The 26,196-nt window shown below is 58.6% G+C and overlaps 1 protein-coding gene across 2 annotated transcripts in view; it reads right to left on the bottom strand.

Annotated features, from left to right (window-relative positions):
- Nek6 (NIMA related kinase 6) overlaps positions 1–26,196 on the bottom strand; it is a 73,277-nt gene that overhangs the window by 28,262 nt on the left and 18,819 nt on the right. Inside the window, exons 1-2 of one of the 2 annotated variants that reach the window (XM_026386423.2) lie at positions 15,165–15,232; positions 6,682–6,800 (exon numbers count right to left, since the gene is read on the bottom strand). In XM_026386423.2, coding sequence (XP_026242208.1) covers positions 6,682–6,771 — 90 coding nt within the window. In that variant the 5' untranslated portion in view covers positions 6,772–6,800; positions 15,165–15,232. Of the gene's footprint in view, positions 1–6,681; positions 6,801–15,164; positions 15,233–26,196 lie in introns of those variants that run through there. The other variant, XM_026386422.2, reaches the window with a different exon arrangement.

Here is a 26,196-nt window from a genome sequence, read left to right as displayed (position 1 = left end):
AAAAGTTGGATGACCTTGACTTTGAAGTCTTGGGGCGTAATTACCTCTCATGATGGGTGGTTTGGGGACGTCCCTGCCTGGAGACCCGTGCGGGAGGAAGATGATGATTCCACCCACCCCATGCGGAGGTCTGTCGGGGAGAAGCCTCAACAGGACCCTGAGCCTCGTCGGCACCCGTGTGCCACCTCAGAGGCCTGCCAGGCACCGCGCCCATGTGCCATCACGCCGGCTACTCAGACCCTAGTTGCCACTGCACTGGCTCCTCAGATGGACCCTCTGGGGCCTCACTGCAGTTGCCACCTCAGGAAGCGGGCTTGGCCGGGAAGGGAAGCAGTGGCTGCTGCAGATCTGACCCTGGACTGAGGACCGTGCCTCCTGCTGACAGGGCGGACCCTCTACTCAGACACCCCAGCTTTTCCTCCAAGACCCTGCAACCAGCCAGGCCAGCTGCCAGCTGCCCAGTCACCTGAGCCCTTCCTATGCCTTGACCACAGGCTTCCCCAGCAGGGGCCTCTGTCTCAGTCCCCTCAGTGTCCCCTGTGCCTACACTGAGTGCTCTGAGGCATGTATGCTGGATGACACTGGGGAATATGCTCAGAACAGCGGGGCACAACAGCAGGGCCCTGTGACCAGGCACTGTCACCTTCAGGACCACAGCTGGATCACACTCTCAGAAACAGCCACAGCGGCTCTTGGAACTTGGAAGACCCACACGTCTCTATGCGATGCCAACGCCAGGTGCACATGGGCGCCCGGTGGCAGTCCCTGCAGCTGCAGAGCTTCTCCGGCCCAACAGCCTGCAGGCGGGCGGGCGGCTGACCCGTTATAACAAGGAGGGAGTCAGAGGCTGGGCTGCAGAGCTCGTCTGAGGAGCTGGGACCCACTCCTGTTTGACCAACAGCCAGCTGTGCTACTGGGCCACACGGGGTGGTCCCTCCGCTCTTGGCCTCAGTTTCCCCCAGGACAAGGGGTTAGCAGTGATCTCCGAGGGCCCTTGCTCTGGGGGAAGGGTGGGCTTCTCACTGTGAGGAGTGGGCGCTGGCTGGGCTCCCCAGCACTCTGCCCAGGCCGAGAAGCCACTCTGCCCAGCTCCCAGCAGTCTGAAGGCTCCAAGTGGAAGTGGGTGACTGCTGGCCTGGGGAGACCTGGCTGCATGTCTGCACACGTGACCAGATCTGCACCTCCCGTCACAACCCATGCGACCCCATTAGAGAAACACACTCATGGCACAGCCCGGGCAGGCCCACCGTGCACTCAGGGCACAGTCCAGCCAGCTCTGGGGGCCAATGCTGCCCACAGAGGGTGGGAATAGAGGCCTGTCCCCAGATGGCTTCTGCCCAGGTGTGGGGCATCTCAGGACACAGGGCTCCCAGGTGCAGCTGCCTAGGCTGGGGGAGCCCTGACACTGATTTCACTCTAAGGAAAGAATGGGCGAGCTGTCCTCGTCCCCGAGGCCAGCCTCTCTCTGTTGTCCCCTCCCAGGCCTTTCTCCCCTCCTGTGAAGCTCCCAGCAAGTCCCACCCCTGTCCTGGCACTCGAGATCTCGGAGGACTCCAGGCGATGAGGTGGCAGTGAGTCTGTGGGGCTCTCCCCACGGGGCAGACGGGGGCTGGTCCCAGGGCAGCTCCCACTGGGCACACGGAGCACCTCATCACCTTCAGAAAAAGGTCACCTGTTGCTTACTATCCCCTGTCCTGGCTCCTGTGGATAGAGAATGCCCCCCTAGAGACCGTCTCACAAACAAACAAAAACATCCCTGCCCTGGCACATGCTGGCAGGGAGCAGCCACCACTGTGGCTCTGTCAGGTGAGTCCGACGCTGGGCCCTGGAGCCATGGCTTCAAACCCTGGCTCTGCCACCTCTGGGCTGAGGACAAGTGCTTCTGGGTCTCAGTTTCCTCATGGGTATAACTGAGAGTATATTACATCATTAGCAAGCGAAGTACGGGTGAAGGGCTGGCGCCTAGAGAGAGTGGCATACGGACCTTTGTGACCATTGCTATTGCTCCTGCTTCTGTGGCTGTGTCTGTGGAGGGGCGAAGGCTTCCCAGGGGCTGGGGGTGAACTGAGTGGGGCTGTGTGGTCCCGTGGGCAGCTCTGTGGGTTCTTGGCTGTGGCTCTCATCTCCATCCTTGTCCCCACCCCATGGAGGGTCTGCTGACTTGGCTTGTAGCCACCTCAGGACTTGCAGGTGAGGGATGCAGCCTTGTGACTTCGTGGCCTCTTGCCCAGAACTGTCTGCCAAGCGGCCTTGCTAAACAGCTGCCCTGGGCCTCCCACCTGGGGCTGGGCTGCGGGCTACTTGTGGGACAACACCCCAGGAGGCCATTTCTGCCTCCCGTGTCCCTGCACCAGGGTGTCATGCCCCTCAAGTTCTCCTGCAAAGGTAGAAAAAATGGGGTCAAGGTGCCAGGAGGGGGACACAGGGTGCCAAGCCTGCAGCATCTGGCAGTGGACCCAGGGAGGAGGCCTGAGCTGCACCTGAGGCAGGGGAGACGGAGAAGCCTCAGGGAGCCATGACCTTGGACAGCAGGAGGACCTGGCAGACAGGAGCCAGGGGGACACTGAGACCCCTGAGTCACCTCTAGTCCCAAAGGCACCTTCCCTAGAAATGCCACCAGCTTCCTCTGGCCGAGTGGGGCTTAAGGAGACCGGAGGGTGGGGTGTCTCCAACCAGCACAAGCTGCCCCACTCCCGAGAGCTCTGAAAAGCTCTTCTTCAAATCACATCAAATTAGGCCACAAACACCCCCCACCCTTTTGCTAATTTGAGTTTAAAATGTTTGAACCACAATAAGCCTTAGCCATTGACAAATCCTTTAAAAAAAAATAGGAGCATAAAATTACATGTTAAAAGAATAAAAATGCATTCGCCCAATTAATTTTCTGAAATCTCATTAAAAAATTTAGCCTGACTAAGTCAGACTTCTGACCTGAATTTTAATCATCTTTACACTGGATGGGCCTCTTTTCCTTGATATTTGCAATGCACCATTAATTTTAAGGCAACCGTTCCTATGATTTTAAGAAGCACACTTCATCAGACTGACATTTCCTGTAAACGAATTTCACCTTTAAAGGCATCTGACACCGCGTCCAGGGGAACTTCTGACGGGCTGGGTCCATGTGTGTACAGGGAATGTCTGAAACCCGCGCTGCCCAGGGAGGGGCCTGAGTTACAGAGACCACATCCTTGGAGCCCTCGAGGCCAGCCCCGCTCAGCGCCTCGCCATCTGGCTAATTCAAAGCAGAGGCCGATCTTCACTCTCAGACCTGGTGGCCTGCAGACACCCTCTGGGGCCACAGAGACCAGGGCTGAATTCAGACTCTGTCACATTTCAGTTTCTTTCCCTACAAATGAAGCACTGAGTGGGACCAAGTGCTTCTCTGAGCCGTCAGGAGGACTGAATGAGATGGGTGTCACTGCCGTGTCCCAACCTGGGAGCTGGCACAGAGCCCCACAGGCCATCGGCTCATGGAAGCAGTGACGTCCACAGCACGGACTGCTAATGACAGACCTCGGGTCACCTAAAGTGACTGCGGTTGCTCCCCCAGGACGATCCTTATTAACCCACCTCCAAGAAACCTGAGCCCACACCCGTGGATGAAATCTGGAACCTGCTTCCAACACTGCCCAGCCCAGAGCTGAGGGGAGAAACCACAGAGCCACCCAGCACCCAACCAGAAGGCTGGCACAGCCTGTCTCTGCTCTCCTTCCATCTGGTCACCAAGTGCAGCTGACGTTTCCCCATGGACATCTCTGGAACCTTCCCTCCCCAGGCTCAGCCCCTGCAGCCCCAGGCCTGGTCACCATGGATCTTCTAAGTCCCAGTGGGCTCCTCACTCACACAGACTCAGTTTCACGTGGTGTAGCACAGATCTGAGATCTTCCACGAACGCCACCCGTTCTTCCAACTTATCTCAGCACACGACTGTAAACGCCTTATCTAAGGCCATGCGCCTTTTCTGGAATATTCTCTTCTCCCTGTTCTGCCCCAAACTCTGATTATCCACTGGCAGATACAGCCACCCCCTTCTCTGGGCTCCTCTGCGCCCGTCCATCCTTCCACCTCTGCACGCTGACTTTATTTACACGTAGGGACCCCGGTAGACCGAGAGTCCCCCGATGGCAGTTGTGACAGTGCTCTAGGCACCAGGAAGGCCCACGAGAGAAAGGAAACAAACGTTTTGCTGAATCTACAACCGTTGGCAAACACTCTTGAATCTTAATGCCCGTTCATATTTGGCCATTAAATGTGATCCAAGCACCACGGTTTCTTTGGGAGGATTTTCTTGCAGATTTCAGTCTGTGGGGGCACACCTATCGACCACCACCCCCCACCCGGCAAAGTTCTGCACACTCCCCGCTCCAAAGAGAACTGAGCCTGGCCCGTCCCACACAGGTTTCCAAGGCTCCCAGGTGGAAGACGCATTAGCAGGGACATCTCCGGCAAGAACACCTCTGCCCTGCTTGGAAGCTCATGTGCTTCTCCGAGGGTCAGCCAACCCAGCGTTTCACTCCTGACGACATCTGCGCACACACAGGGCGTTTTCATCCCCTTCTCTGCTCCATGCATCCACCGGTTAGACGCTCCAAGGTGTCCGGCTTCCTCCGTGTGTGTGGCCTGCACCGACGCCTCGGCCACGTCCCACAAACACACTTTCATGTGCTAATGGCTCTCGAAGCTGGAAAGCTGCGTGACATGGACAGCCACTAGTCCTGGGCCTTGAAGGTGAATCAAGACCACAGCTGGAGCGTTCACAGATTGTGGTCTTTCTGCACAGGTGGAGCCAGAAGGCTCTAGTGAGCTCTCAAAAAAATAGGATCCATGACTTATTTCCTGGCTAGTGTTCCCACACTGTGTCTGTGCCACGCTGGACGTCAGTGCCACGCTGGACATCGGTGCCACACTAGATGTCTAGTCTCTTACCTCACTTAGTCTTTACAGCTGTCTCGTGAGAGAGGTAACATCATTGCACCCGCTTGACAGTCGAGGAGACTGAGGCTCAGGAAGGACACTGACTCAACGTCACCTGGCTGGGGAGGGACGGAGCTGGGAGTGGAAGGTAGCCCAGCCCACAAGTGAGCACACAGAGCCCGGTCCTTGCTCCGAGGCAGTTGTGGGGAGACAGTTTGCCTCCTGCCACGGGGGAAAGTGCCTCCGCTGTCCCATGTCCTCGGACAGGAGATTCGGCTGTGCTGTCTCTCAGACGGGGCTGAACACCAGTGCCTCATGAGGAAGTGGCAGGAAGAGCCGGACTGTCCCCAGTGCCTGCCCCAAGCTGGAGCTGGCATAGCATGCACGACCGTGCGCCTGACTCTGCAAACCCGGCCAGATGCTGGTGGGACTGGGGGCATCCTGGCGGACAGCCGCTGCCCAGCGCAGCCACCGCTGAGTGATCGTATCTAATTACACTTAACTATGTCATTACCCACTCCAGCATGTGCGAGGAGATGCCGAGGACACGGCCACCACCGCAGCCACCGCCTCCTCGCCTCGTGCGAGGAATAATTACAGGGCTCTTTCCTCTGCCAAATGAGGCTGTAATTAACCCTAATTGCTTGAAATGCAACTGGCTGATTCTGGGAGATTAATCAAGGGGGACTCAATTGTTAGTGAGTGACTTAGTATGACAAATCGCTACATCACCAAGCAGGCCCCAGTGTCCCCAGCCATCAGCACCAAGCCCTGGTGGACCCTGGACAGGCAGCGTCCCAAGGAGCTCCAGGAAGCTCCCTCCCCAAATTCTACCTAGGAAATGGGCCCCTGCAGCCCAGTCAGTAGTGGGCATGGAGAGCACAATTTGTGCAGATGTCTATGGACCCTCAGCAGGCATGTGTACACGCACACACAGCGTCCCTAGCTCGTGTCACCTGCATGGGAATTTGCAGCAACACCCCTTCTCTTAGGCTAATGCAGCCCTGCACCATGGACCGTGGCTTGGTGAGAGGACAAGGGCAGGGGAAGGACTTCAGACCCGCCTGCCTGCTGGGCCAGGTAGCTTGGTACAGTGAGCAATCTGCAACGGTACGTGGTGACGCTGTAGCTCTCCAGTCAGAAGCTATGACAAGCTGCTGTGGCTCAGGAATATGACCGCATCTGAGTCTCCCCTGATTAAGGTCTTAGAGCCTTGGGACAAATAGCTAACCCTGGACAAGAACCTGTCATCATGCCCAGGGGATGCCTCTGATCTAGTCCCCAGTCAACCTGCCCAGACAAGCTCGCTGTGCCCTCTAGACCCAAGCCTGCCACTTCTTTTTTTTTTTAATTTATTTTTTAGTCGGACACAATGTCTTTATTTATTTATTTTTATGTGGTGCTGAGATTCAAACCCAGGGCCTCTCACGTGCTAGGCAAGAGCTCTACCGCTGAGCCACATCCCCAGCCCAGCCTGCCACTTCTCTGACACCCTGGTTTGGATCAGGTGCCTTGCTGGGTTTTTTCTGCTTGGCGTCTTTTCTCCCGTGTGCTCCTGCGACAAGCAGACCCAGGTCTATCACTCACAGCTGCGTCCTGGGGTGGCGCGATAAGGCAACGTGGGCCTCCTGCGATGGCCTCACTGGCCAAGTCCTCCTGTGCCGAGGGTGTCTGTCTGGGGGTGCAGGCCCAGGGACAGCCCCCTATAGGACCCCGGGATTTCTTAGACTCCTCCACGAGCTGCAGACAAGGAGAAGGGCTTACCTGTGGGTCGGGTGGGTGCTCGGGCCCCGGGGTGTGGCAGAGGTTGTTGGGACTCCCTCCATGGGGCATGTGGCTGGGCTGTCCTGCCATCCTGCATGCCAGCCTCACGAGCACACGGGCTGAAACAGAAAGCGGGGCCTGTTCACTTTCTCCTCGAGGCAGCGGCGGAAGGAAGGACTCCCCGGCCCTGTTTAAAGGTGAGCTCAGGGGTGGCTGCAGTCGAGGGATAGCCCACGGTTGCCCTGCCCCACTCGGAAGTGGCAGGGCCAGGACTTCACACCCCGAGTGACACCATCTCCCTCCGTTGTGTTCTCCTGACCGGATTGCTAGGATCATCCCCATCAGAGAGGGAGAGACCCAGGTCCTCGGCAGGGACAAGCCAACTGGTGGTCCCTGGGCCCACAGGAGAGGGGCTACATTCAACCCTGCGACGCCAGGCTCCCCAGCCCTGTCCACCGCTTCTGGGGGAGCTGTTCTGTGGGGTCCCCCAGCACCACTCTTTCATAAGCAGGTACAGCAGGAAAGAGAACTGAACCAGACTTGGGCAGCAGCTTCAGGAAGGACCACACACTCACGTCCCTGCTGGGCCCTGCTGCACCAGGCCCCACACACTAGGAAGGTCAGTCCCCTGGGTTCTGCTCAGTGTCCTGCACAAACCTGTGGGTAGGGACAAGGGTCCCTGTAAATAAGCAGCACTCAACCTCCAGGACTTGGCCTGCCCTAAGAATCCAGGAGGCGGGTTGGCAGTAGCCATGGCAACTGCGGCAGCGGGGGCCCGGTGGAGCACCATGCACACCCCGCCCTGAGCCACGGTGTCTTCCCAGGGCCACTCTGATCCTGGTGTCAGAGGCAGCCTGTGGCCTCCCCACCAGACAAGCCCCTCTGGGGCAGGGACCAAACCCTGCACACATGGAAGCCACCCGGCTGAGGGAAGGCCGCACGCAGTCCCGCGATCCTCCTGGGGAGCAAATGCCTTCATCCACCCTAGACCTTCATCACCCTCCATGTTTCTGTAGCACCCCGTGGGCCAGGGCCGGGCCTGGGCGACTACAGAAGGCACCAGTACCACTCAGGCAGGTGAACCTGGCCACTGTGTCCAAGAGACTGGACGTCCCAATCTCTTGCTAGCCACATTCATCAGAGCCCCCACGGACTGGCTCAAGTTGTTGAAGCAGCTTTTCTGGCTTCCTGGAGAGCCAGAAGTCCCTAGGAATAGATGGCCCTGGGTGGCCCTTACAGAACACGTGACAGGGCAACAGGCAGGCCAGTCCCTGTCTCAGGCCAGTGGATTCTGTCTGAGATGGCAGCCTGGCTCCCAGTCCTAGTCCTGCCTCCCTGAGGAGCACAGAGCACACAGCATCACCCCTGGGGCCTTTTGAAGAACAAGACCTAAGAGATCATTTGTATTTTCTATTACTGATAATGAAGTCACTGAGGCTGGTGACTTTACAAAGCAAAGAGGTTCATTTGGCTCCCAGTCCGGGAGGTTCCAGGGCATGTGCCAGCATAAACTTGCTCTGGTGAGGCCCTCATGGTGGGCACCACTGCAGTGGCTCAATGCAGAGGAGGGCGATCACACCATCAGACAGGCAGCCGGAGTGCAATCCAGTGACCAGGCTGGGTTCTGTAACAGCTTGATCCCTGGAGAACCAACTCAGGGTCGCCTGGTCAGTACCCCAGCAGCCCCAGCAGCCTGTCCCCGGCCCAGTGGGTCAGCAGCCCTGCCATGTGTCTTGGTTAAGGAGCTCCATGCCCCAGTAATGAGGGACATGTTTTGGGCAGTGGGAAAGACGTCAGCATGGGGGGGGGGCGTGTCTCAGTGTCCTGGAGAGCTGGTCGCTGTGTCCCAGGCTGTGGCCCAGTCTCCCCTCCATCAACATGACACCTCTTGCTTGGCATATCAGAGAATGCCCACCAGCCCCTCAGTTTCCTAATGAGCTTGACTTTGGGGCTCCCGGTGCCCTCCACAACTCGCACGCTGTCCCTTCCCACTGCTGGGTGGAGCTGCTCTCCAGTCGCAGACACAGGTGAGCCCCAGGGAGCAGTCGTGACCCAGGAGGCACCGACTCAAAGCCATGCGCTCCTGGCTCCTGGGAGGACTGTCCCTGGCCCATGACACTCAGCAGCCCTGGACTGGCCATGCGACGACGTGGCTCGTCCTAATGCACAAAGGTACAGGCAGACCTTTCCTCCTCTGGGCCCTCGGGAGCCTGGGCCTATGGTCACGTGGTGGGCACCTCAGTGGGGGGGTGGCCTGCACTTCTGAGGCCCCTCCCCAGCCCTCTGCGTCCACACAGGCCTCGTCTCCCCTCCACCGCTGAGGCTTGGGGCCTGCCGTTCTCCCCACCAAGTCCTGAACGCAGATGGGACCCAGGGCCCTGGGCATCTCCCGCCATCTGGCTGAGCCCCGCGCTGGAGCATCCCCTGAGGGGGACCCGGTGCAGGAGCCAGGGTACAGAGAGCCCCAGGATAACTAGATAAACACGAGCATCTTCCTCGGCTGCTACTCAGGGGGAAAGCCGCCTGCAAGCCGGAGCGAGCGGGATGGAAAATGCGCATGCATTTGAAGACGAAACCGGAGACTCCTGCGGGCTCGGCAGCTGCTGCGGGCTGCACCCCAAGACCCCTCGGGGTGACTTGTTCACTGTCCTCTGCCCTCAGGGAGGCCTCAGGGAAAAGGCTGGAGAACCGTCTTCAGGAGGAGGTGCCATCTTTACCTCAGAAGGCTCCGGAATGGACTCCCAGGCTGCCCCCTCCAGGCCCGCCCACACCCTGGCTCCCGGCCCCTGCCCCAGGCTTCCAGCCCATCCCCAGATTCCCATCCTGCAGCCGGAGTCTGCTCAGCCTCACCTGGCTCCAGGTCCCCGCGGGGCCCAGCCACCTCAGTCAGGACAAGGAGCACTGACACCTGCTGTGCTCCGACTGGCCGGGTCCTACTTCCTGCACCTCACCCCCTTCCTTCACGTAACCCCAAGGTAGGACTGTTGTCCCATCGCACAGATGAGAACCGAGGCACGGGGAGGTCAACGGGTTTGCCCAGGTCACACAGTCACAGGTACAGTGCCAGCTGGGACCTCTGAAGCCACCACCCTGCATTCCTCGTGGGGGGCCATGAGGATGTGTAGGGTCCCAGTAGAGACCACTGGTCCCTAGGGAGACCCTGCCTCAGGACCATACCCAGCTACTGTCCACACCACCTTTCCTACCAAATCCCAAAGCTTCAATAGATGACCGTCACCAAGAGCAGTTCTGCTCAGAAACCAACGGGACCGGCTATGCCGAGCTCCCGGGAAGGGGAGAGGCCCTCGTTTAGGAAAGCAGCTCCCTCTCCACCGAGCCCCAGAAAGGGAGCCCCAGAGGGGAAGGAGGCACAGCAGGGAAAGGCAGAGGAGGGGGAGGGAGGGGGGAATGAAGGTTCTCGGAGTCCTTCAGGGGGCTGGGTTTGCTGCGTCCATACTGGGGCTACCGTGGAAACAGGATCAGAAGAGGAAGCCGGATGCCATTTGGATGACAATCTGCAGAGGGGACTTTAGACTCACACCTCCCTGACCCCGCAGCCCCTCCTCATTCTGAGGACTCCCCTTGACTCTTGGGATTCACTGGGGACATTGAATCTGGGGGACTTGCTTTCTGGCTGCTCTACCTCAATGGAAATCTGAGCCCCCTACACAAGAAACTGCAACCAGAAACTGCCCCTCAGGGGTTCAGACGCAGGAAGACCATGACAAAGGGCACCTGGAAGGACGGGGCACGCGTGCAGGCGCTCGGAGTCACACAGGGAGCCGCCTGCCCCTGGGATCCCGCGGCTCCTGCCAAGTTGCAGAACAATGAGCCAGAGGCTGCCAAGCCCAGCTCAGGGGCCGAAAATCTGTGGAATTCCAGACCCAGAGCCACAGGCCACGCTGAACACCACCTCGAAGGGGGCCTGCCTCACCGAGAGCCAGGGCCATGCATTCCCATGGCTCTGGGAGGCACGGGCAGTGCCCAGCCCAGCCGAGGTCCAGATGCTGGCTCAGTCTCCTCACCTGGCCTAAGAGCAAGATGAACCTCTCGGGGCCACGGGGAGGATAGCACGGATCATTAGATTGTGTAAAGAGCTGGGCGCAACGAGGAGCAGTTTGTGCTTACCCTTATTGAACAATGGAGGAGTGGCTGCCTCCAAGGGATGGTCACGGGAATGAAGGCTCAGAGATGGGCAGGGGCTTGCCCCAGGTCACACAGCTGGTGGGTGCCAGAGAGGGACTGCTAGACTCCAAACCACCTTTCCACACCCTGCCCTGCCCGATACGCACAGGGACCACGGCTGCCTTGGCAAAGCCCTCTGAATGTCCCCCATTGCCCTGCCCTGGACAAGGAGTTTTACTGATGGGAGTGGCCCTAGGGAACCACAGGGGCCTGGTTTAACTCCCTGGAAGGGCTAGGCTGGGTTCCGAGGTTCTAAGTGGCCTTTCACACCAGGAGTGTCACCTGGCCCTGGCTTACCTTCTAGAAACTTCACCTATGGGGAAATTTCACCTTTGCCTCCTGCCATACTTCATGGAGGCCAGCAGCTCCCTGAGGCCTCTCTGAAAGAGGACGTGCCAGGAGGGCTGTAGCCAGGGCTCTGCCTGGTGTGGCCTTGGAAGCCGGCCCTGAGGGCCCGTGTGTCGCCCTGAGGATGCAAGTTCACGGCGCTCGTTCCCGAGGGGTGTCAGCCACCGGTCTCCTGCTCCAGGTGGGCAGGGCTCCTGATGTCCCAGGCCAGTGTGGGCCCAGTGCCTTCTTGTTCTACCCACTGGGCAGCGACTGGAGGTGGACAGGTCCCTGGACTCCCAGCTGACAGGGGCTGGCCTCCATGCTGGTTTCCCTGAGAAAAGCTCCTTCTCGGTCCCTGACAGGTGAGCAGCTTCCCATCTTGTGTCCCCTGGGTGGGAGGCTGTCCCCAGCTGCCATGCACATCTACAGTCCTCCTTCCTCCCCAGGTAACTACCCAACACCAGTGCCAGCATCTAAGGCTATGTCCACAGTCTGGCTGGCTCTGGGAGGAGGCATCTGAGAACCCTAGAGAGGCCCCACAGGCTGGTACTGCCCATCACTGCCCCTGCTCAGCTGGAGACCCGAGGCCCAGCAAGGAGATGCGCGCAGCAGCTCAGGGCGCCTGGCTGTGGGTGGGGTTGAGGCTGCATCAGCTGGCATCCACGGGTGACCTGACGTCTTGCAGGAAACCTGATTGGTGCCATCACCCTATTTTGCAGACGAGAAAACTGTGGCTCTGAGAAATATGACTTGCCAACCACACACTGGCAAGGGCAGCCATCTGAACCTCCTGCTCAGGTCAGCGTGGCTTGGCAACTAGAGAAAGGAACTCAGCTGACCTTAGAGTCCCTGCACGAGGTAAGGGCAGTGAGGGACGCCCCACCCTCAGAGCCTGGCAGGTGTCAGTTCTGGACCAGGTGTGCATCAAAGGGTGGGTCTACCACGTTCACCTTGGAGACGTCCTGGGCAGAGGCCGTTACAATCCATTGTGCAGAGGAAGCAATCAAAGTTGAGAAGTTTAAAGGCCAGGCCCCGGGCCACACAGTGGAGGGCAGGCGGAATGGACACCTGAGAACTAGTCGGTCTGGGTCAATCCTTTCTGCCTTGCAAGAGGGTGTGAATGAGGGAACGAGGGAGGGGACTCTGGCCAGGGGTGTGGCTCTGGCTGTGGTGGCCTGCCCTGCCCAGTGCCTCTTCTCCTCTAGTCTTAAAGTTTCCCGTTTATCATTGTCATGAAGCAGTCACATCCCAGGCCAGTGCCGTGGGGCCTGTTGAGCTGGAGGGGACGAGCCACAGATGGTGTCTGGTTTCCAAGCTGGTCCCATGGCCCCCACCCTCCCTCTCTCCCAAAGCAACACACGGTGCTCAGATTCGGTGGCTCCATTACCAGCGGAAGCCGGGCTTCTCGAAGGCACAGACTTCACCAAAAGCCACTCCGTGGAGGCAGGGCTCAAGCTATGCAGAGGTCCCTGACATCCACCTCCCAGCCAGCAGGGCCTCTCCAGGGTGCACCTGAAGGTCCGGAGCTGGCAGGCTGGGGCCTTGCAGTGCCTCGGCTGCACGGGCACAAGTCTCTATCCCCTCAAACCCTGTCCCCAGCACCCCGCCCCACCCTGCCCACCCGGCTCTGTTGTCTTCACACATCAAAATGACCCTCACTTTCTCTCTGGCCAGAGGCCTCTCTGCAGAGCTTCAGCCCCAGTCACCAACACCACAGACACTGCACATGCAAGTCACCAGAAGGGAGCCCACCCTTCCCTGGGTCCCCGTCTCAGCGAGCGGGCTGCCTCCCTGTGTGCCCAGAGACCCAGCAGGAATCCAGGGGCAGCCCAATGCTTGCCTTCCTTGTGGCCCACCCCAGGCTGGCCTTGACCCTCCTCAGTGGGCCCTACAGCCCCCCGCCTGCTTCCCCAGCTCCGCTCTCCCTCCAGCCCGCCTCGGAAGGCTTTCCTAACACCTGCTGCTCCACTCCCAAAGTGCAAGGCTCAAGGACTGTGTGCCCGAGAGAGGCTTGTTAGTTGGTGCGAGCTGCCTGCAGCGTTAGCCGGTCCTCCAGAGCCCTGACCCACAGCCACACTGAAACCTGCCTGTGCCAGTGACACACGCCCAGGCCCTCCAGCTTCTCCAGGCAGCAGGCTCCACCTGGAAGACCCTGCACAACCCCCATGGACAAAGTCACCCTCATCTGTGAAGACCAGGCCTCTGGACCTTCTCAGGGGTGGCACTTCTTGTGGATCTTCTCCTGAGCATGGATGTCCCCATCCATAAAGAAGAAGAGCAGCTGGACCTCTCAGGGCGGCTGGGAGGTAGCAGTGGACACACAAAGGACACTTGGTTGGCACCAGGTCCCCTCCTCCCTTCTCCATCTAACAATGTCCACACGAGCTTCTCCCTAATGTCAGGCTGCTAGGGACACAACTGTTTCCTTTGTCACCCAGTCTTGCCTCCAATGCTGGCCTTTCTGAGCCGGGACTGATGCTACCTCTCCACCCTCAGTGCCTCACCCAGGTTGGCACACAACAGGGATCTAGTGAGAGTCGGTCGAGTCAATTCTGCCCAGAAGGTGGCGGGGCTCCCCTGAGCTCCGGAAACCCCCAGGAACCTCAAATCCTCATTGTCACAGATCAGACCAAAGTCCCCAAGCAACTCAAAACAAACTGCACCATATACCACAGGGTTCCCAGGACCTTTGTAAAAATGAGGCGGCTCCTGATCACATTTCACTTCCTCCTTCCTAGGTAATAAAACCAAATTCTGGAAGAAAAAGAATGTAGGGGCTGTAACCATCTCACGTTTCAGTCCAAGAAAGAGGCTCCTGGTTTCTGTCTCGGGAGGCTGGGCCTGGGGCCCTTGAAACCCAAGCTGAAGTCCGCTGAGCACTTCCTTTGTACATGGCCCACCTGGGACGTCTGCAGCCTGCCCCCATTCTGCAGACCAGGAAGCAGGGACACCGGGATCAGCTGACTTGTCAAACTCCGGGAGTGGGTCAAGAGCATAGCCTGCACTTGAACTCAGAACTGATTCTCCAGAGAAAGCTGGACTCTCACTGCTGGGCCCCTCAGGCCCTCTAGCAGGCCACCATCCCAGTGACTCTGCCTCCCAGGAAACAGACTGCTGTTTCTTCAAGACAGAGGCAGGCTCTCTGTCCCCTGCCTTGGGTGAACTGTGTCCTGGCAAACCTCACTCCTCATTCAGTGCCCAACTGTCCAGGTGGCCTTCCTGGACTCCCACTGCCAGTCAGCCCCAGCTCCACAGCCCTGGCCCCTGCACTGTCCGCCTAATTGTGTCTTCACCTCCTCAACATGGAGAGTCCCTGAAGGCAGAATCTCCAAGGACTGCTCACCTCCACACCCCGCAGGAGTCGAGAGTGGACGGGGAGGTCCGTGGCTGCCAGGCTAGGAGAAGCCTGGTGTCCCCTGGCCAGCTCATCCAGGCGCCTGTGGGAGTGGGCATTTCAGAGCAGAAAGGCCTTTCCTGCCATGTCCCACCTTAGAGCACGCTCCCCCCGGGGGGTTGGAGGGCCTCGGTGTCTGTCACCAGCTTGTCCTGGGCCCCAGCAGGTCCCCATTCAGGGCAAGTTCTTGGGCTCTGACCTCCTCTAATTTTCTCTCCTGCAGAAAGGGACCCAGGCAGTTGGACCCCCCCAGTGGGAGACGGCAGCTTTCCCCCCCCCCCCCCGGCCACCTCCTTGGAGCTCTGCTGATGCCAGGGATCACTCAACGTGAAACCAGCTGGCAGCAACCACCCTGCCCCGGGGTGGTGGCAAAGGTCCTGCCAGGTTCCCGGCACTGCTGCCCTCGCTGGCTACCCACTGGGCAGGTGGTCAAGCAAGCAGTGGGCAGATGGCCCCGTAAGCCCAGGTCTCTGGGGCCTGGCTCCCTGCCACTTACTGAGCACACCCTGGGACAGAGGCGACAGGAAAGGGCCAGCAGTTCCCCCATGGCCGGAGGTCAGCAGAGGATGCATACCTTTCCAAGTGGCTCCTGAGCTCGGAAAGGTCTGCTGGTCTCAGGACTGAGGGCAGGCGTGCAGCGCCAGGGCCCGGAGGATCTGAGCGGCCTCTGTGCCCAGGCCGGTGAAGGACGGGGCCCTGCTGTGTGGGGACTTCCCCTCCCTAAGACGCCGGTCCCCATACTCCTCCAAAAGGAAACTCCCCCGCCACAGGCTGCTCCAAAAATAGCTCCGGCTGCCACCTCCATGGCAAAAGGAACTCGTCACCACCGCCACAGAGCCTGCTGCTCACCAGGGGCTGTGAGTTGATGGCAGTGGCCAGCGGACAGTCTTGGACGACAACCACAGTCCCCTCTGGGATCACCCAGCCCTGCTTCCCCACTTTACCCACCAGAAAACTGCAGCAGGCGGGCAAGGGGTGGCCCAGGGCGAGGGCGGTGGGCAGGCAGAGGCAGCACCTGTCCTGAGACCAACGCCCCGACCCCCCCCCCACCCCGGCCCCGCTGCTCAGGCAAAGGGATGCACCCTCCAGGCTGCTGCCCCACCACAGGGCACCTGCAGCTGGTGCTGGAAGAAAGCCATTTCTGGGTTCTGGGGGGGGACCTTGTGCCCGTCCCCACCTATCCCTACCAGGGTCAACAAGTGCTAAGGAGCGTACAGATTCTGGCTGTCCTTTTAAAAGCCAAGGCTTCCCATTCTTTCCTGTGTCTGCTGTCACGTGACAGGACGGCTTGGTAGGTGCCAGTCCTGGGTTCAAGTCCTGGCTTGGCCACATCCCCGGTGTGTGACACGGTGTCCTCAAAGGCAAACCGGGAACAAGGACAGACAGCATCTACTACCCAGGGATGCTGGACTGTCACGGGGCATTCCAGGGTGGAAAGTGCTTAGCTGTGCACCTGGCACCTAACCACTGCCAATGGAGGGGTCACCGATTCTCACGACGTCATGACTTGGGCCCTGTGCTTCACTCTCCAAAATGGGGCCCTGAACTCCAAAATGAGTCCAGGAACTGAGGATGCCAGTCCCACCTGCCCTTCCCTCCACATGCCCTTCCAGCTGCCTCCTCTGTGTAGGGCCTGCGCTGACAACTGGGATCCAGGGACACTGTGGACCAAGAGAAAGCTCTTCCTCTTACTGGGTCGATAGGACAAAGCCCTGGACACCCACAAGCCAGAGAAGAGCACACAAGTATCCCAGCAAGAGGACTAATGCCTCTTGCTCCTGGCAGTGCCGGGTCACAGCCAGCTTGTCACCACGGGAGGAGTCTGGGGTGGCCTAGAAGATAGGTGGGACGGGACTGAGGGGAAGGGAGCTCCTGGCAGAGGACACAGTGGGCTCAAGGGCACAGTGGCCAGGTGGCTACGCAGGCCAGCCTCAGCCCGCAGTCCCCACGAAGAGCTCTGGGTGGCCACACCTGCCTCCGCCTTCAGAACAAGAGCCACCTCTACTGGCGCCAACCACCCCCAGAGCCCCATCTGCAGCTCCGCTGCCGCTGGGACTGACACAGGCATATGGCAGCTGAGCCCCAGTGGACACGCGGAGCCAGATCCTGGCACCGGGCTCGGCCACCTGCCAGCACACCTTCCCCACCAGCCGGGCCCAACTGTCAGGCATATGCCAGGTGCCGGCCCCTCCGGCGGCTGCAGCTGGACCGAGGTCAGCCATCCACCCGTCTGCAGGGGCTGTACTCCCGGCCCAGACCCTGACCGTGCAGCTCTCCCCAGGAGAAGGTGGCCACAGACCTGTGGCCTCCACGGCCTGCTAGGTGAGGGTCACCAGCCTCCATTCATGGAGCGGCTGGGGCTTCTGGCAAATCAGAGCAAGAGCTTCCATCAGTGTCATGTGGCTGAGTGCAGCTCCGTGTGTCTGGGTGACAGTGTCTCCTCCGTCCAGTCCTGTGTGTTATAGGATTGGTGCCTAATCACAACTTCTAGGGTCACCTCCGGTATTGCTGCCCTGGCCAGAATCCTCACTGGACCCAGAGTTGGGCCTAGGACGTATATGGCCACTATTAACTCCACAAGAACCGTTCTTCCTTTGCGCCATGGCATATATGGCCTGGTGGCCTGGTGTTCACATGGCATGGACTCTTACGGGGCTGCATGGTCTCAGGAAAGTCACAGCCTGTCTCTGGGCCTCAGTTTCCTCACCTGCAACACGGTAGGTGGGGCTCCACAGTCCAACAGGGACCTTCCTGTGCTGATGTGTTTCCTAAGGCTGACAGGGGCTTGGGGACTCTCTGAGGTGCCCTGGAACTGAGCTCGGGGATCTGGTACCCAGTTGTGCTCATTTCTGGGAGGAAAACCAGGTCTTCTGGGTCTGGCATTGCTAGGAGGATTTGTTCTCTGGCCCTGGGACACTTTGAGTCCCCTGCCCTGCACCCCCTGCCCTAGCCCTCCCCATGCACAGCCAGGCACAGCCTCCCGGGAACACAGCCATGGAGGTTGCGTGTGCATGGAGGAGGGGGTCACACGCAGAGCACACCTCGGTGCCAGGTGCGGGGCCAGATCCTTCATGTATACTGGCAGCTATGTGCCACCCTGCAAGGTAGACACTGTACCCATTTGGCAGAAGAGGAAACAGAGGCTCCAAGCCATCCTGTGACTCGCTGGAGGTGAAATCAACTGGAGAGGAGGCAGAGCTGGGCGGGTGCGGGCTGTGTGCACCTGGACTCCCTCTGCAGGACAGACTGGGCTCCTGCCCTCAGAGACGGAACAAGTGGGTGGGGGACCAAATCAGAGTGCTCCATGGTGTTGCTGGAAGAAGCCGGGGGCCTCCAGGGAGGCAGCATGCTAGATCCAGGTGAGGAGGTGGGCAGGACGCCCAGCACAGAATCTGGAGTCGGAGAGCCCAAGTTCAAACCCTGTGCTGCCTCTGTCTAACCACACAAGGTTGGCCTGTCCCAAGGTCACTTCTTTGCAGTTCCTTCCTCTGTGAGCAGGGGCCACAGTAGTGTCCACCTGGTGGGTTGTTGAAAGCCTGAGGACAGGTGGGCAAAATGCCAGTCTAGGACCATCAGGGCCAAGTATGCACAAGAGCTCAGTAAACACGGCTCCTGCTGTCCTGTGGTCCCTGACCCACACCACAGCCCCAGCAACACGAGATCCTGCAGCAACCCAGCTGCGAGCCCACTGCTAACGGTGAGGCCTCTCTCTGCAGGGCACCCCCGCTCAGGGACAGCCAGGCTGTGGTCCGTGGGCTAGGCAGGGGGCATCCAAGGCCTGATGCTCGAGTCTTCACAGAGGACAGGGAAAGCCACACTTTCTCCCAGAAGCCGGTACACGGTGGCAAAGCATTTTACAAAGTTACCAGGACCATGAACCTGCACTCCCCTCCCCCTACCATCTCAATAAAATAAATCTTGGCCAGAGGCTCGCAGAGGCCCTGTATATTTACATGACAACCATGCCTCATGATCACAGGGCACGTGGTTCCGGCAGGCGGCATGTGGCAGGGATGACAGGGGTCCTAGGAGAGTCACTATTTTCCAGTGACTTTTATTGTCCATTATATCCCGGCGTTTACAGGGCTCTGCTCGGGGCCGGGCAGGAGTGTCACACACGGTGGGGCTGGTGGAATATTCTAGCTGCGATGCTGCAGACCCTTCCTGGAGCTCACCTGGGTAGCCAGGTCTTTGTGTGAGACTGAGACCCCAGGGATCTCCAGGCCCTCAGGCAGGGGAGGGCTGTGGGGTCTAAAGCACACACAGCCCCACCAAGCCACCGGCTTAGCTCCAGCCTGAAGTCCCAGCCCAGGGACACCCCCTTGGCTTCGCTGGGGCATAGGGAGCTGTGCAAAAGGGAAGGGACAGAGGTGTGCTAAGCTGGTTACTACCAGCTGGTGGTGGCTGCTTGTTCAATTTTTCAGGAATTATGCGAGACAGTTCATATCACATTGGCTGCCCAGACTCGACCATGGGAGGAGTCTTCACACCATGGAAGTTGACAAATGTTACAAATCAGGGGTTGGTACAATACCCTGCCCCTAAACATCCCACGGCACTTCCCAGGTGGGGGAACCCATTATGAACACGTCTAAGGACATGAGGGCTGAAGAGTCAGGAGTGACTCCTAGCTTCCTCAGCTACTTGTCACATGACCTTGAGTAAGTCATTCTCTTTTGAGCCTCTGTTTCCTTATTTGTGAGATGGGCACACCTAAACTTCTGGGCCAAGTTCCCTAGGTGACGCTTGGCATACAGTAGGGGCTTAATAAATGATAACTGCTACTCATCTATCTACCCAAAACGCAACTGAGTACCTGCTTTGTATAGATACTGTCTATGTGACAGGGATACAAATATGCCCCAGGAGGTGACAGATGCCACATTCTTCTCATCTGGGCAGTTCTTGATGGTCTTCAGTGGGACTGGGGTCACTCTCTTATGGAACCTCATGGCCACCTCGAAAGGTGGGCAGAGCCAGAACAGGGTCCATTCCTGAGATGAGGAAATGGGGCTATGGGGAGCCTGGCTTGCAGGAGGTCCCTGAAGAGGGTAGCAAGGTAGGGCTCAGCCCCAGGTCCCCATGCCTCCTGCTCTGGGCCCGTGGTAGCATCTGCCTATCAATTCCCGGGCCCAGCCAGGAAGCCCTCTCCAATGGCACCAGGCCACCCAGTGGGCAGGGGACTCCAAGTCTAGGATCCTGTGTTACAGTCTAGGCTCATGGCCTCCTTGTTCTAGATCTTTCCCCTTCTAGGCCCTGGGACCCTCCTCAAAAGGCCTAGAGGGCTCTACCCCAGGTGCTCTTGAACCCCACGATTGTGGCACTGTCTCTAGGCTTCCTGGCCTGGCCAAGCGTCCCTCAGTTCAGGGAGGACTTGGGCAGATCAACATCCACCGTGCCTCAGCTGGATCCCGGGCGAGTCAGGGCCTCTTGGCATGAAGGCAGAAGGGAGGGAGCCAGGCAGGGCTCTCAGACACCATGCTGGGATCCCCACCTCCTCCTGCCAGGCAGGGCCCACCCACCTCTTCCACAAATGAGGAACCTGAAGCTCAGAGGGGCACATCTCTCCCCCAGTGGTAACCCCCAGAGCTGGGATTCCACCCTGGGCTGGCAGTTCCAGAGAGCAGGGCTGGGTGCTCAGCAGAAGACAGGAAGCTACCAAGTCCCCCATTCAGACCTGGAGGCCCACACACTGGATTCTCCCGGCCACCCAGCCTCAGCCTGATGAGCACTTCAGTGCATCAGGAGAAAAGTGCATGCAACCTGATGACTCATGTAACCTTTGACACGGGAGGCGGACGGAAGTGGGCAGCATTTCTGGTGGGTGTCACCTGTTTCCTAGAAGGACGAGTCACCAGCTTCTGTTTAGTCAGTACCTGCCCGACCCACCATCCACCACAACCTGCATCTGGCGTGGTGCTGCTCAGCTGGCCTCCCCTGCAGCAGTCACAGCCTGTCCACAGGGGACACCTCACTTAGGGCAACAGGCTGGGGAGTGGTGCTGGCTCCGAGACACATGGCAGGGTCTTAAGTCTTCAAAACTCCTTTGCCAAGTGGTTAATTTTCCTGTTTGCAGGGACAAGGGAGGAGAGACCATCTAGAGCTTTGACAGAAAGAGAAAAGGAAGAAAAAGAAGTCACGGGTAAACGGAATTGCAGCCAGGCCCCGCCAGCCTGAGGAGGCAGTCTGGATTCCTGCGGGCTGAAGGGTCACGCGACTTCCTTTGCAAAAGGCAAGGTTGAAACAGTCTGCCAGGGCGGGAGGAGGGGAGTGTCCACGAGACCAGGAATCATGAGTTTCAGCCCTGGCTGCTCTACTAACTAGCTGGGTGACCAGAGACCAGTCCTTGGCCCTCTCTGGGCCTACGTTAGTCCTATTTGTTTATTCTGCACCAACCATTGTCCTTGGAATGACCTTCACCTCCTTAATTCCCACAGCCAGCCAGAGACACAGATAACAACTGTTTGCACTTTATGGAAGGGGAATCGGAGACGGGAAGGTAGGTGGCCTGGTGCAGGTGGAGGAACTGGGTGCTTCAAGTCCAGAATCCCTGCTCCTAACCTCTGGGAGGCAGGTCCTCTAGCTGCAGCAGGTGCTGGCTGGTCCCTAACGTCCCTCCTGTCCTAACAGGCTTTGCACCTGTGGCTTGGAGGCCACGGGTTAGCCAGCAGGCCTGGTGTGGAGAGACTGAGCCGCTCCCTCAATCCCGCCTCGGCTCCCATCTGCCGTCTTCTCGGTGAATTCCGATGTCTTTGCTGGGCTCAGCAGCCTTCCTAAACCACAGGCCAGGAGCGCCTCAGGAGGCTCCCTGGGTCACAGAGGCCATCGACCTGGCTCTTTGAGCCCTGCTGAGAGCTGCAAGTCCAAGCAGGAACGGACGACCCCACTGTGATGTCCGTTTTGGAGTTTTACACTCAGGCCGGCCTCTGGGACTGCAGGAGGGAGACCGCCATTCAGGCATCCAAGAAAGAGAGAAAAAAAACATCTATTCATGGGCAGACAGAGTCCGCTCTGTGGAAGCGATGCTACCAACGTGACAGGCAGCCCAGCTGTGCAAGGGACTCCAGAGAAGCCTGACCTCGGAGCATCCACGTGGAAGGCTCAAAGGCTTGGGTGGTCACCAAGCTTTACAAACGCGCCTGGAGGCGCCACCGTGCGATTCCAGGGAGAGTGCGGTTCTGACCCAAAACCTGGGCTCGTCTTCCAAAACAAAATTCTTCCGACAACAGACATTTTTTGGCTTAAACAGACGGTCGATCTGTTTCACTCTAATCTCTAGAGTGAGGAATGCTCACGCTAAGAAGAATCAGCCATGAAATCACAGGCGCCTACCCCGGGGGGGCACACTGAGCCACATGTTTGGGTTCAGCGGCTCCCCCCCCCCCCCGGGACGTGGGTGTTAATGTCTCCATAAGGAAACTGAGGCTCAGAGAGGCGCCAACCCACACAGCTGGGGCAGCTGGGTGATGGCAGAGAAGGGGGTTTAAGACCCAGTGCCAGGGCCTGGGAATGTAGCTCAGAGGTAGGTGGCTTGCCTAGCACACGAGAGGTTGTGAGTTCAGTCCCCAGCACCACAGTGCGCGTAACACACGCACAAGCATGCACACACTCAGTGCCTGCCTGGAGTGCACAGCAGAAGTCCCAGCAGAAACTGTGCCATGGAGGTTGAGGGGACCTCTCACCTGACACAGGAACGCAGGGAGAGCTTCATGGGGCAGTGGACGCTGTCTCCGGCCCAGATGGACTACTCTTCCCTCCACAGGCACCGGGAGAATCCCCTGGGAGCACGTGGGGAAGGGGAGGGTCCAGCTACCACACCACCAGCTCGCGGGCAGCTGGAACACACAGCGCAAATTGCTGGAATCCATTAGCTGTGAATCTGCGCCGAATACCCAGAAAGTTCCGGAGCTTCCTTCACACCATCTCGGCAACATCAGATCATCACAAAACACACTCTCCTGCAGGTGCTTCTAGCTTCCATTCCAGTCACAGTGGAGACCCCGGCCCACTTATTTGGGGCCTCCTGTCTCACTGGGCACCTTGGAAGGGCCCCCATAGAAGCCGCCAGTCCATATCCTGTGTTTCTAAGACAAACAAACCCAGGCATGCAGCAGAGCAGTGACATGCCCAGGGACATTCAATCCACACACCCTGGGCGCCTACCTTGTGGCAGGCAGGGCACCAGTCTCTGAACTCAACGGGCCCCTCTGTTTAGAGGTGGGAGTGTTATACACCAAGAACCACGACCCCTGTGACCGCCGCTTTGCACCCCGGGTGTGGAAGTGCAGGGGAAGCTCTGTGCAGGCTGCCCGGGCTCCGGGAGCTTTTCCTCAGAACAGGAAGCAGCTGTGAGTGGAGGGGCAGGGCAGCACTCCAGGCAGACGGCAGAGCACGTGCAAAGGCCTGGACGCCAGGCGGGCCCAGCCGAGCTGTGGGACAGAGGTCGGAAGGGCAGCAGTGGCACCAGGACAGCAGGAGGAGGGAGCAACGGGGCGTGGCAAACACCCGCACGTGGCTGCTATGGGGTGCAGAGTCAGGACTGAAAACGGCTCTCTGGACACCCCCTCCTATGGTGCCAAGCCTAGGAATAATGTCAGTAGACCACGTGACATCTGTCCCCTGCCCAGTGTGACAAGTACACACCCGACCTCCCCACCTGTGCCTGGTCATCTCCAGTGTCCACGTGTCCACCAGATGGGAGGAGGAAAGACCTAGAGAATACCCTTCTCAGGAGGCCCTGTGATAGGACCTCAAAAGCCGCTCCAAGACATACTCTCTTATTTGGCAAGTACTTATTGAGCACCTACTGGATGTCAGTTCGCACGAAGCTAAGCACAATCTTCGCATGGGTTGTCACAACTCCTAAGTCACCTCACTGTCCTGAGTCCTTCTGACGTGGGCAGGGCTGGGATGTTACCAGTTCAGGGAGGGAGAGGAGGCTCTGAGGGGAGCAGGCTCGCTGGAGATCCCTCGGTGGGAGGCGCCGGGCTGCGCTCATCCGGAAATGTCTGGCCACACAGCTTTTGCCAAAGCAGATAAGGGTCCTTGGGGGAACGAAAGGGCCTGGATTCCCTCCTTCCTGCCCCACACGCTGACCTTTATCCACAAAGTGGGGGAGAGGGACCTCACTGGTGGGTACTGCTGGGAATGGTGGGGTCCTGCTGTCGTTGGGAGGGGCCGCTCACCAGGGCTGGCTGGCACTTGTGCTGAGCTTTGAGAAGCTCTTGGCCCTCAACTGTCCTAGCTGATGCCACCAAAGTATTACATGGATGGCCTGTGTTTAAAAACAAATGAACTGCTGAAGATGGCCTACTCACCTGCCTGTCCCACGCTCACCCCCAAGTCCAGGATGAGTGGGCCCTGCAGTGAGGAGCCTCTGCATCTGCTGAGCCTCAGGGTCTAGAAGGTGGAGGTGACATGGCCTGTACCTGCAGCCCCTCACTGTGGGGTGGCTCTCTCGCTAGACTCCGCTCCTCATGTGCAACTGTCCCTCCACAGGACGGCCAGCAGACTCCCTGGACCCGCCGGCCTGCCCTCCCTCCTCCCTTATGCCCCCTGAACTGGGTGGCACGGTGTCCCCCCAGAACTCATGTCTACCTGGAACCTGGAAATGTGACCTTATTTGAAGTATCCACAGTTCCTAATTTATGATGATGGTGGTTTTGTTTTTGTTTTTTGAGTTTATAATGATGTAGAAGGGTTGTGCCTTCAGTAGAAATCATGCTATGAATCCCGATTTGCCCGGGCTGGCCGTAGGCGATGCCATATCCTTACGGCACTGGGAAGCAAGCCACAGTTCAGTCAGCTACATGATCCCAAGGGAGACGTGAGGCCCGTGTGCGGCATGGATAAGGACGCTCAGCCGGTTAGGTGTCCTCGGCACACTTTTTAATGGTGGTATTTTCCATTTCCAACCGGCTTATCTGGATGTGCTACTGCGAGTCTGGGAATACGCCTAGGGTTTTACAGGTAAAACTGAGTTAAGTTGAAGTCCCGTGGGACTAGGGTAGGCCCTAACCCAATGACTAGTACCTTTACACGAAGAGGGACATTTGGACACCGGCACATACCAGGAGAACACCCCGTGACGACAGAGGCCCAGCCTGCAGTGCTGCGTCCACACACAGGCTGGAACACCGAGTAGTGCTGGCGTCCCCGGACCGTCCCCCAGAGCCTCCATACGGAACCAACCCCGTGACACCTGGATTCCCGACTCTGGCCTCAGACGGAGCCAATGGCTCTCCCCAGGCAACTGACACCCTGGGCACAGCCAGCACTGGTTCCCGTGACCACGACTGGTCCCGTCCGGAGGCACTGGAGCCTGCCTTAGACCGCGCTCGTGTTCTGTGTGCAGAGGAGGCCGTCAGGGGTTCCCAGGCCTGGGGACTCCACAGGCTTATAAAGCTTCCCCCAAACTTTGAAGACAGACGTAAGGCTGCCAATTTTTTCTGGCATCTAAAATAAAATTTCCATCTATTATCGCCATCCTGCGTGAGGAAGGATGCCTGACATGGGGCGCAGCCTCTGCCAGGCCTGGCCTTCTGTTTTCTCACTTCACCACGAGCAACGGGGGTCTCACACAGCCCCCGGCGGCCGGGCTCCGGATTTGGGTGGGACCCAGGAAACTCGAGCCCTCTGCTTGGTGATTCTTCTATTTCCGGCTGAGGAGGAGGTGGCCTTCTCCCCTCTCAGTGAGCCCAAGAGGAGCCGCCCCTTAGAAAGCCGGTTGGTGTAGTCCAGCGCACCTGTGGCAGTTCCAGGTGAGGCCCTCTGGGGGGTACACCCAGCATCATCAATAACCCAGCTCCCTCGTTAAGGGGAAAAGAAAATGGAGACAAAAAGCAGAGCGGGATGGGCTGGGGATGTGGCTCCAGTGGTAGCGCACTCGCCTGGCATGCGTGCGGCCCAGGTTCCATCCTCAGCACCACATACCAACAAAGATGTTGTGTCCGCCGAAAACTAAGAAATAAATATTAAAAAAAATTCTCTCTCTTTCAAAAAAAAATTTAAAAAAAAAAAGAAGCAGAGCGGGAGGGAGAAGCACTGGCCCTTCTCATAAAAAAAAAAAAAAAGAAAGAAAGAAAGAAAGAAAACCCCCAAATTGTGAAATTATGCAATGTGCAGACGTGACGGGCCGGTGATTCCAGCTCTCTCCAAAGCCACCTCATAAACCCTCGCTGGCTATGGAGTGAGAGGCCAGATGTCTTGACTCTCTGGGAGGAACTTTCATAACGTTTGGCCCTAGTGGCCCGATGACCCAGTGGACAATGGTCACCCTTGTGTTTCACGACATCACTCCCACATCTGCCCCCAGTAACCAGGGAGATGTGCAGGAAGCAACATGACAAAGGCTCCCTCCCCAACTCAAGAGCACTCCTGTCGCTAGAGTCATGCGGCTCAGAGCTGGGACAGTGTCCCACAGGGAGGCCAGCCTGTCTGAGACGATAAGGTCCCACGCCGTCGCCTTCCAGAGCCAGAGTCCATGTCCCCTCCCTCCCACTCTGCACACCCGGGCCGGGCAGGGTGGGCCCAGTTCTCGGGAAGCCAGGAAACACACTCTTTTCTGGGCTAAATGCCCAGATTCCTTGAGCAGTCACAGGACACAC

This window comes from Urocitellus parryii, chromosome 4 (assembly GCF_045843805.1).
Source record: "Urocitellus parryii isolate mUroPar1 chromosome 4, mUroPar1.hap1, whole genome shotgun sequence".
Lineage (NCBI taxonomy): Eukaryota > Metazoa > Chordata > Mammalia > Rodentia > Sciuridae > Urocitellus > Urocitellus parryii.
The sequence above is the reverse complement of the archived record's forward strand: the minus strand, read 5'-3'. Positions and strand labels throughout refer to the sequence as shown.